Source organism: Limulus polyphemus, unplaced genomic scaffold (genome assembly GCF_000517525.1).
Source record: "Limulus polyphemus unplaced genomic scaffold, Limulus_polyphemus-2.1.2 Scaffold11403, whole genome shotgun sequence".
Classification (NCBI taxonomy): domain Eukaryota; kingdom Metazoa; phylum Arthropoda; class Merostomata; order Xiphosura; family Limulidae; genus Limulus; species Limulus polyphemus.
In genome coordinates, this window is record NW_013677013.1 from 1,215 (window position 1) to 12,963 (window position 11,749).

The following is an 11,749-nucleotide window of genomic DNA, read 5'->3' on the forward strand; positions in this document are numbered from 1 at the left end:
TGGAGATATGTGTGCAACCTTTCCAATTTATAAATGTATGACCACTTTATTATGTAGTGGAGTTGTTGTTTGGTCTTTGCTGGATAAAGAATTTTTTAAGTCACCAATGGTGAAAAGCTATGTAAATGTGTATTTCAATTTACATAAAGAAACTGATCATTTGTATGCTGTTTAACATGTGATTTGTTTTGTTTTTTTAGTCCACTTACTGCAAAACAATTATCGAACATGCCACAGCAGTTCAAAGAAGTATTCTTGCTGTTAATCTGGATCCTGCAGCTGAACATTTTGATTATGAAGTTATGGCTGGTAAGCTATAAATCGAATCAAAGTCACTACAGTAAACAAAAAGTCAGAGACTCCCAATAGAGAACGTTACTTACTTTTTATTTTATCTGGTGAAACTGAAAACTGCTTTCAATTTTTTTACAGTATAGGTTTTGTTATCTAATATGTAAATAGCTTAGAATCTCGTTAAAATGAAAGTCATAAACAGTTTAATCTTCCAGTTGCCAGACCAGTTCTGATGGAGTAGTATTTTTGATAAAATGTATTACAGCACCAAATTGTGATTTGTACGTGGTTTGCACAAAAACTTGAAAAAACTTTAAAATTGATATATTTTGTTTAATAGCCATAAAAGAAAGTTTTGATTTTAAAAAAAAATTGATTAAGATTTAAACATTTTTTTTTTCATTGTTTTTAGTATTTTTTGTAATTTTTCCAACTGTTGACTGTTGTTAAACATTAAAAAAAAATTTCATTGCCAGATAACTTGTTTATCACCCATAGCTAGTCCAGCCTGTCTGCCTTGATGGGCTGTGGCTCACACAGCCTGCTACTGAAAAGTTTAATTTGAAGTACAAAGAAAAACAGCTCATTTTGGAAAAATTTTGTAAAAAAAAATTGTATTACAATAGAAATACATTTTGTTTCAGTCTTTCTCTTAAGCTAATATTATAAAAATTTCTAAAATTAAATAATTCACATTAATTTTTAGTTTTGTTTATTCAAGTACTAACTATATAGAAATGTTTAGTTCAGTGAACATTGCTCTATCTTCCATTTTAATGCTGCAGTGTTATCAAAAACCTCAAGTTATTATGTGCATTGGAATACTTCAGGCATCTGCTCTCTTTCAGCTTATTGCTGATTGTCTAATTTTTGGTTGAGAACCCATGATTAAACCATATAATCCTTTTATTTCTCTAAACTTTCCTTTAAAACTTTTAAACTTTCTTTTTTCCATAAAATTAACTACATCATCAATAATGAACAATAAACTTGAAAATGTTGAGGAATTTACTTTTTTTCAATAATGCAAAATTTTAAGGATGTAAGATGATAAAACCTTCATATTCCACAGTTATATATATTTTTTTGCATTTATATCTTAGATGTTACTTACCACATGGTAAATAATATACTGAAATAGCATGGCATGGACTGGTGGTTAGTGTACCAGAATGTAGGCCCTAAAGGGAATCATGGTTCGTGTTCTGTTTTTGAAAAAAAACAAATTGTGTTCTGCACTTTGTGGACATGGGTATGTTATTAGAGGAATTGTCAGAGATCTCACGATCTCTCTCTAGACAGTTCAATAGTATGGATGGCCAATGCAGATAGTCCTTTTATAGATCTGTATAGCTTCGAGCGAATATCTGAAACAAACTTCTCTCTTCCTTTTTTCCTGCATACTTTATACACTACTGATTCCTTTATAGATGATTTAAGCAGAGTGTTCATGATGAGCAAACAAAGTTGAAATGGGCAGTAACTGCCTAGTTCAGAAGGAAACTTAAGAGAAAGTCTTGGAAGACTAAACTACAAAATTATCTCGTGTAAAGGACGACATTTTGAAAGTATTTGGTCTTTAGGTCAGCTTTTACTGGTTTTTGCAGGAGTTTATATGGTATTCAGAGGATTCAAATGTACAGGATGTGATTTGTTGGTGGAACTAGTTTGACCAGTGGTAACCACAAACTGCTGATTTTTAAGCCAAAGCCTGTTTAGTAATGGTTTCATCATGTTCATGTAGAAAGATTCTCTTTTGTAAAGTAGTCCTCTGAGACTTTTCAAGTGACTTTCTGAGCTATACTACGGCCAGCTATTGTGCAGAACTCGGTATAATGTGGGTCTGTCGTGGACCCCAAAAATTTTCATTTACATTTATCCTTTCAGAATGTATTTCCAGTCTTTATTGTGATGTTTCAAATATTGTTGAAGTATAAATGCTCGACAAATGACAAAATTCCACCAGCTTAATACTCATCAGCACTCAACAAACAATTTAATAAAATGAAACATAATTTATTGTTAAACCTTTTTCATTTCTGGTTACAGTTTATTTGAAAATGTGAATTAAATAAATATGTTATTTAATATTCACAAAACTGTGTTCTTTATTAACTGCTGGATTATTGTTTATGCCTTCATAGTTAGAATTAGAATCAGCCAATAAGATAGCAGCCTTGTGACTAACTAAGAGGCTTAGCCAATGAAATTTCCCCAATGTAATTAACTGCAGTTTTTCTCTGTATAAATATGGGTAGAAATTAGTATAGAGCCATCTGTACTTATACTGATACCCATAAATTAACCAATGTGAAATTTATTTGAATTGTCCTCATTTTATTACCAATAGTCTGTTTGTTTACATCAGATTATATGGTTTATATGTTGAAGAGGCTGTTTTAATCAGTTGATCTGTAGTTGTGTATTATTCTGACTACTGGCTGGTGCTTTTAAAAGGACCTCGTTATAATGTGGTCTCATCTATAACGAGGCTTCATGATGTGAACCCTGTAGACCTCATGAAAGTGGGGCCCTCTGTTGGCAGTTGGTGCTCTTTTCAACTTTGTTTACATACAGCTTGTTTAATTTTAGCATTGTATTTCTTTTTTATTGGTGGACTGAGAGTTTGAATTATATTTTGCATTTGAATACAAAAATAATGTATAAAAAATACATAGTAATTTATGTTTCAGTACTTTTTTTTTTCTCATCTCATTCAAACAAATTTTCTATTTAAAATTTACCCTTAGCAAATAACAATTTCTGTATGACATGCACTTGTAGTCAACAGTAATTTGTATGCTTTTGTTAAACTTTGCTGTATTACTAGAGTGAAAACATGTTTTTATAATAAATGTTTCTTTTGGGGCGTGCATCTTGTTTTTCAGATATTCGTGAACTGATTCATCTTGACGATGCTATGGAAGATGAGGAGTTACGGTTTGGTCCAAATGGAGGTCTGGTGTTTTGTATGGAGTAAGTCATCATTTTAAGACATTTCGAAACTATTTTATTCAATTATTTTGTTTTTTGACCTGACAGTTGTATTTTGCCAATGTAGAAATTTTGCTTGAAAGGGCTTGTTGCAGGAAAGTTCTTTTTTAGAGGTAGATTATCAAAGATGATAAGTGAGCTACAGTAACTTAAAAGTTCATTTGTGTTTCACCTGCTAATTGTGTTGCTATTTTTGCTATTTGACTCGCATTCAAATTTTTATTGAACTACTATTTCATGAATTTATGTCAATAACTTTAATATGAAACAGTAGATTATAATTCAAATTTCAGAACTATACATTACTCAGTTTGTTAATTTAAAAGTAAATATTAAAAAACACTGATAAACATTAATTTTTGTGTGTCACATGGTATGTTGAATACAGCACTGGTTCCAATTAGATGTATGTGAAGTCAAAATACTAAGTCTATAGTTTCATACAAATTAGAAACTCAAATTACAGATGTTGACAAGCTAGAATATAAAATAAGAAAGTCTTATCTTTTCTATTTGCTAAGATATTGTTCACGTAATACATTAAACACAGTGGCATCCTGCTCACCTACTTAGATTTTTGGAAATGCTCCCTTATATACACTTACTTCTATATATGACATGAATAACCAATCGGAAGCTCAGAATGTCCCCCTAGTGTTTTATAAGCCTTTCTAACATACCTAACACCATTTCTTTCTTTTAAATCAAGATTTCAAAGAGGTAGGTTGTGTCTTTAGTCTGCTCAAAATTTCATATCTTTTTAGACCTAAATACAGCTTATTTACTAAGCTTGATAAATTTTATTTATTCAAATGTATATATAAAACCTAAAAAAATATATTTTGTTTCATGTCCTCCACATGCAAAATTTTAAAGGCTTAGCAACCTACGTCAAGCAGCATCCGAGTACAAAAGTCGTAACTAGAAGAGATAATTGTTTGCTTTACTTTAAGAACTTATTTCAAAATATCAATATAATCTATGTGTGTATATATATAATGTATAATAATTGAAATGTGACTGTATTTTATAAAATACTCATCTACTATAACACAGCCAAGACAAGTTACTTTGTACAGACCAAAGGTCACCTTTATGTTATTTGATATGGTAACATGAGTGCACGTGAGCCGCATCATTGTAGCTTCTGTATTGTTAGCCAGTCATTGCTGAAAGATCAGTATAATAAATATATATATAAATGCATAATGTTATGAGATGTAAGCTATTTAGTCTAAACATTTGTGTTTTCATTTATATAATTTGTGTTCATTCTAGAACGAAAGAGGCATAATTTATATTTAGTTCCTAATTTTTTATGGTATTTGCGAGATCAGTCAAATTTACTGAAAATAACAGATAAAATATAAAGTTTTTTTTAAGAAATGTTTGATAACTATCCAGACATTATAAAGATTTTGCGTGTGAAATTTCGATGCATAAAAGTATTTTTAATCTTAAAATGAAAATTACTTCGCATGATAGACTGGTAACATGTGAGAAAAAAAAAGGCACAAGAGAAATATTGCTATACAAACCTTAAGACTTAATAAAAAAAAAAAGTAGATATTTTGAGTATGAAAGCATTGTAATGTTTACTGATAAACTGCCAAATTTCATTAACATTTGCTTACTTATTTAAAAGTTATAGCATGAAAACTATAACAAGCACAAAATGGTTACTAAGTACACCTATTTTCTAGTCAAATTATACAGATTATCCACTGGTCAAAACACAGATTACAGCATGTGTTTAGCAAATAATTGTGAAAGGATTACAAACTAGATCTAACTTCACGAGCCTGCCATAGAAAGATTAACAGAATGTTATCAACGTCAATTTGGAGATGTTGATTATGCTGGAGAAAAAGCAGAAAAAGATTCATAGGGTGTGGAATTACATATAGATCAAGAAGATGACAATGAAGAGTATGATACTCAAAATAACAAAGGCAACTGCAAGAACTTTTAGTTCAGTACTGGGAAAGTGAAAACTTGAAACATCCAAGCATTGGTGCTTTTTGGTGAAGAAGAAGAAACAGAAACAGGCACAAAGAAGGAAATAAAGAAGGATTTATGATACCACTATCTGAGCTATCCTAGGCTGTGCTACTGTGTATGCTTTGTAATATATATCACACAGAGTATCATTATTGGGATTGAACTTTAAACTAGCATATTTGTTTGTAAATAGTATAGTTATTAACCTTTAATAATCTATTATCTGTATTTTAATAAAATTCTGTAAATTTGCCTCACATACAAGTTACAAATTGTCAGCAGTGAAAGGGTGAATTTATTTTTTTTTTTCTTTCATAAACACGAGTTTTTTTTTGTACTATCTGTACCTTCCTGTTATAAAAAAAAGAAAAAATCTCAGCTCTTTGGTTTGTTTCATAGTCTTTAGAACTTCCCATTGAATGCCTTTTATCAATGCTACAAGAGCTCTGACTGTCAAATTTCTCACAAAACAAACTGCTACTCAGACCTCCATTTACATGACTATGGTATGAATGGTCTAATTCTTACTCTATCCACTGATATTTAAACTATCTTTATAATTGTCTCCATAGCTGTTTTCATTTGTAAATGATCATACCACTTGACGTGACAAAATAAAATGATGGTAATCAAGCATGAACAAAAAAAATAGAAATGCTTGAAAGTCGGGAAATGGAAAACTTGTTCTCAAGAAATGATATTTCTTTACCAAATTTAAAGCTATTCTTTGAGATGGACAGAAAAATTGTAAAAAACATGTAAGTGCATTGTTTACAGGTGGAACTTCGTGGAGCTGTGCAGAAACGAAAATTTTAACATTTCTTTGATTTTATATTGTAACTTACACTAAATAAATGTTACAAAATGACGGAAAATTTATTCTAAAATATCTCATAGTTACAAATTGTTTAAATAGGGTTAGAATTATTATTTTTAGTTAAATTATGAAATTCATTATTAAATAAAATTGCCTGAAAAATTTGTGACTTCAAAAAAATTTTAATTTTTTTTTAAGTCTGCTATCAAAACTCACAGGGAAATTTTTGTTTTCAACTTCTGACTTGACTGATGTAATCAGCTGCTCAATATATAGGCCCTTCAACAACTGACAGAGAAGTTATTTTGCTGTGATTTTCATATATGTAATGCATTATATTTTAATGAGTATCTTTTACGCATACTTTTTTTATTAGGTATCTCGTAGAAAATTCAGAATGGCTTAAAGAACAGTTGGGTGAAGATTCTGATGATTACATTCTATTCGACTGCCCTGGTATGTGTCATTAAGTTGTATTTTCCTAATTTGGCTGCTGTTTTTTTTACTCTTCTCACCATTAATTAAATTACTACCTTTACTTTGTTGAGATGCCCTGATTAGGGGGAGGAATTTAATTACTTTTATTGTTTGCTGTTGTTGATTAAATTATATTTAATCTCTTGAATTTTAACTTGTATTTTTATTGAATTTTCCTAGTATGCATTTTTGGTGTTGCTATCTTTTGTCTCTCTTTCTATTGATATTAGATGTAAAGATTCTTTATTTATTCTCCTGTAGTTTATTTTCTTTCTTAATTACCACGACATACTTAAAATAAAGGTAAAGAAAGATACCGAAATAATGAATCATGCTCAAAAAGTAATGATCAAAGAAGCTTTCCACATCTACTTAAATGAAAACAGTTATCAACTCAAGTATAGAAGTAAGCAAACTTGTATATCATTTCTACAACACTTGTATAGTTAATCAAAAACAACACCTAGTGGGTGGTGATCCCAATCGTATATATAGTCAAAAACAACACCTAGTGGGTGGTGATCCCAATCGTATTTATAGACAAAAACAACACTTAGTGGGTGTCAACCCCATGACATAATTAGTCAAAAACAGCACATAGTGGGTGTCAATCCCATGATATAGTTAATGAAAAACATATAGTGGGTGTGAATCCCATGATATATTTAGTCAAAAACAACACCTAGTGGGTGTCAACACCATCATATAGTTAGTCAAAAAAACACTTAGTGGGTGTGAATCCCATGATATAATTAGTCAAAAACAGCACCTAGTGGGTGTCAACCCCATGATATAGTTAGACAATACAACATTTAGTGGGTGTGAATCCCATGATATAGTTAGTCAATAACAACACCTAGTGGGTGTCAACTCCATGGTACAGTTAGTCAGAAAGAACACCAAGTGAGTATCAACCCCATGGACTAGGAGATAAACTCATGCTTTGCTTATGATGTGTGAACTAACATTATTGGACAATTTCCTGTTTAAGGAAAAAAAAAACATTTTTTTCCTAATGGATATAGACAGAATTGAATCCTCGACCTCCAGTATATGAAGCATATGCTGTGCCATATAAGCCGAAGCCCAAGGTTTTTTTCACATATGTAGTGGAATACTATACATACGAGAAGGGCATATGTTTAGATAGCTAAATCCTTTAAATAATGTTGTTGTTGTCTTATGTAGTTGGACATGAATGAAACAAAAACATACTGAGCAGAATATGGAATTGTGATATTTAGATTTAAAGTAAAATAGTGTAAAAACGTGGAATGCTTATAAATGAAATATATCTTTGTACACAAAATTTTTTATATAAATACCTTGTCTTTGTGGTTAATCACCATCTTTGACTAAGATCTTGAGGTTTTTTCTTGATCAAACTCTTGATAAAGTGACATTATCAAATAGTGTATATTTAAGATTATGATATCGAGAAGTGTAAAAATTTTATTTTTTTTCCTTCAACGATGATATCAACTCCTTTTTTTTCTTTATACTTCCCCCCAAAGAATTAACAAAGCATTGGGTCTACTATCACCAATAACTGAAATGGTGTAATATTTTATTCCCCTTGCAGGTAAACTCATTCTTCACTTATGAAGCATATTTAAACTTTAGGCCTAATTACTGATTTTTAGGTGCCTCTATTGAGATAGTTGGAAGCATAATAATTATAAAATAGTGAATTTTTAAAATTATGGTAGTGAGAAGTGTAAAAGTCAGCTGTCTTCATGTTTTCTTTTGTAAATTTCTTGTGTGTATATCACATTTATATATCATGTGAAACATGTAATTATTTTCCTTCACACAATATGTTAGCTGCAGAGCATCAAAAATAAATAACATCGTGGCAGTGACTTAAAGTTAATTGCCGTAGATATACAGCAGGTGAACTCGTGCTTTGTGTATGAAGTGCATTTAAACTTTATACCTAATTGACAATTTTTAAGTGACTTTTGGAATTTAAATTGAGCTGGAATGGAATTGTAGACAATTAATTTAATGTGTTTCCTTGCATGTTTGTTTATGTTGCTGAAGTAATGATCTTCAAAGTTAATTTTATAAACATAGTTTTTCTCTCATGTGGAACATTACATGTTAACCATTGTTCACTTTTGTGCACATATATAAACATAAAAGCACCACTACACAATTAGCCTAAAAGAATATTGGGTTTCCATATGAGCTAGCACACATACATGTATGGACTGACTGATACACAGTGTGTAGGTTAAAAAACTAATCGGAAAACAACATGGGGGTACAAAAGATGAATTATACATTTAAACTGATTTTTCAAAGTTAGGCTTTTAATGGTTGGAGATGGCTTGAATGGGTAATGAAGAAAAACTTTAATATAAGTACCCGATGATGACAAAACCTTGTCGAAACGTTGTACCTTTGTTGTTGTGTTAAACTTATCTCCAACCATTATTAGTCTCAAAGTGGGTTCCTCGTCATCAAAAAAGTTTGGCTTTATTTACTAATGTATGGAAGACAAGAGCATATGGTAAATTTTGGTATGGTGGATTAATAGCCTAGGTGGGTCTGTGGCTTTCTTAGTTGAAAATTTTTTCCATGCTAAAAACACCCTCATTGTTTATAGATAATATATATTTACATGTGTGGAAATCAAAAGGCCTTCTATAGGGGTAAATCTAAATGTCATCTGAAAATCGGAGCCAATGAACATGTGAGAATTACTATTAGAATGAAAAAAAAAAGTTGAATGACTTCTGTGTTTCCTCTATGTGTCAGTGTAGTGAAGAAACATTGAATAACTCCTGTACTTCTTCTGTGTCAGTGTAGTGAAGAAACATTGAATAACTCCTGTGCTTCCTCTGTGTATACTGACACATAGAGGAAGCACAGGAGTTATTCAATGTTTCTTCACTATACTGAGTGAAGAAACATTGAATAACTCCTGTACTTCTTCTGTGTCAGTGTAGTGAAGAAACATTGAATAACTCCTGTGCTTCTTCTGTGTCAGTGTAGTGAAGAAACATTGAATAACTCCTGTGCTTCCTCTGTGTGTCAGTATAGTGAAGAAACATTAAATAACTCCTGTGCTTCCTCTATGTGTCAGTGTAGTGAAGAAACAGGACACCAACTTAACATACCTAATTTCACTATCCTATTCAAGGCCAACAAACATTGATCTGTAACTGTTGATTAAAGAAACCCTCCACATCAAACAGCATTCTCCAACCTTATATAACATGCAGTCTTAATTTAAATTGTACGTCTTTTAATATGTATAATAATATTGATGTTTCTCCCAATTTTTGTATATTTTCTTGTTCTAACTTCTCATACTTGCCTTCCATACAATTCTTTTGTGGTTTAATTATTGTTAAATGAAGCATTGTAATTTTAATAATGTCCAGGGTTGGACATATTTTGATTATATTTTGTTAAAATGTTTATCTGTGTACCTTTTTTAAATAAGTAAATAGTGTTGTTCATCATAAGCATTTTAACCCTTTATTTTACCAAATATTGTTTTCCTTTGAACACATCAGTTACAGATATTCTTTTTTTGAATATTAGTTTTATTACTTTTAAGCCACATTGGAGGAAATGTTGTTTTCAGAGAATACTTGAATCAGTCTGGTTAAGTAATTTATTGCTGTGTATTGTGAAACCATTTCTTAAAATTGACATGTTAAATGAATTTCATATTCATAATAGTTATGAATTAAACACTGTTTATGAAATTTGTAACATCTTGTCATTGGTTTCATAACACCGAAGTGCTAGCACTCAACTAATATATTTTTAATTTCTCTTGTTAACTTTAATCTTACGGAAACTTAGGTTACACAGTTTCTTTCAAGTGCTGTAAACAGTAAGACAGTATGTAGATTAGTTGTTGTATTTGTTAAAAAAATTTACTGAAAAAAAAGATAAAACTAACCGAAGAAAAAGTTGCAGGTTAGGTAAACAATGAGAAAACTACTTATTAGAAGGCTGTCTGTCATAACAAGGAAGCATAAAGTATCACTTTACCCTATTCTTCTTTGCGAGTTAAACTTTAATTTAATTAGGAATTGAAACAATTGTTAATGAAGATTGTAAAATTAATTTACCATTTTTGGTTTTCTAACTGTTTGACCTCTAAGAGAACAATTTTTCATAAATTTACTTTTGATACATCACGTATTGCTTTGTATAAAGTATGGTAAGGAGTGCTTATAAGATGAATTTTCAAATTGGATGATCTGATATTCCTTTTAGGCCAGATTGAACTTTACACACACATGAATGTGATGAGAAGGCTTGTGAACATGCTTCACAGCATGGACTTCCAAGTTTGTGCTGTTTTTCTTCTTGACTCACAGTTCATGATAGATGCATCCAAGTTTTTCTCGGGTGTCATGACAGCCTTGGCTACGATGGTCAATCTTGAAATTCCCCATATCAATGTTCTCTCCAAAGTAGATCTTTTAGATCGTCAGTCTCTCAAACAGCTCAGTAGGTAGGTGCCTTTGCCATTTAGTCACTAAAAAAAAAAAGTCAAAATCTAGCTATGTTTCATAAGTTCATCTCCACATATGTATAACAGTTTTTTTTATGGAATATATTTGTTTTGAAACATTTAAAATTATACCAAGGTTATATACATCTGTTAAAACAATCTTGGAGCCTCACGATGTCATTACCGTTCACGTTGCCATGTTTCGTCATGCTCTGTTTGACAAATATGCATATTGACAATAGCCCCCACAGTGTAGTTTCTATTGTAAAAAGCTCTGTCATAAGGCTGTCAAAGCAGCCTGTCATAATCAAAGCACACCCTTCCTCCATGCATGCTTTCCATAAATAATCCATTGCAGAAGGATGACTGTTTTCTAATAGCCTGTTTAAACACCCCAATAATACAAAACTGTATTCTGCATCCAATGGCTTAACTGGCATATCTTTGTATGTATATAGCATGAATACTTATTTCATTCTTCAGCTTCTTGAGACATACAGCAGTTGAACTGATTTTTTTTTCAAGTAATGTGTTCATCTCACTTGTGTTGTTTTCCAAACAGAGATCCTCCATTATTATGTTGTATACTGTTGCCTCAGACATGTGAACAACTTTTGCCACTGACATTTCTTAGTTATCATCTGTTAAAAGATGCAGCAGTTTACTTATCATGGCTGAGGTAC

General features: G+C 31.0%; 1 protein-coding gene across 1 annotated transcript; it reads left to right on the forward strand.

Annotated features, from left to right (window-relative positions):
* Positions 1 to 200: 200 nt before the first annotated feature.
* On the forward strand, positions 201 to 11,105 carry LOC106476738 (GPN-loop GTPase 3-like; the record flags this gene model as incomplete). The annotated part of the gene is made up of 4 exons (XM_013937370.2): positions 201 to 309; positions 3,183 to 3,270; positions 6,483 to 6,562; positions 10,826 to 11,105. Coding segments are annotated over 4 exons (522 nt in total), but the record flags the coding sequence as incomplete, so codon positions are not given.
* Positions 11,106 to 11,749: the final 644 nt, after the last annotated feature.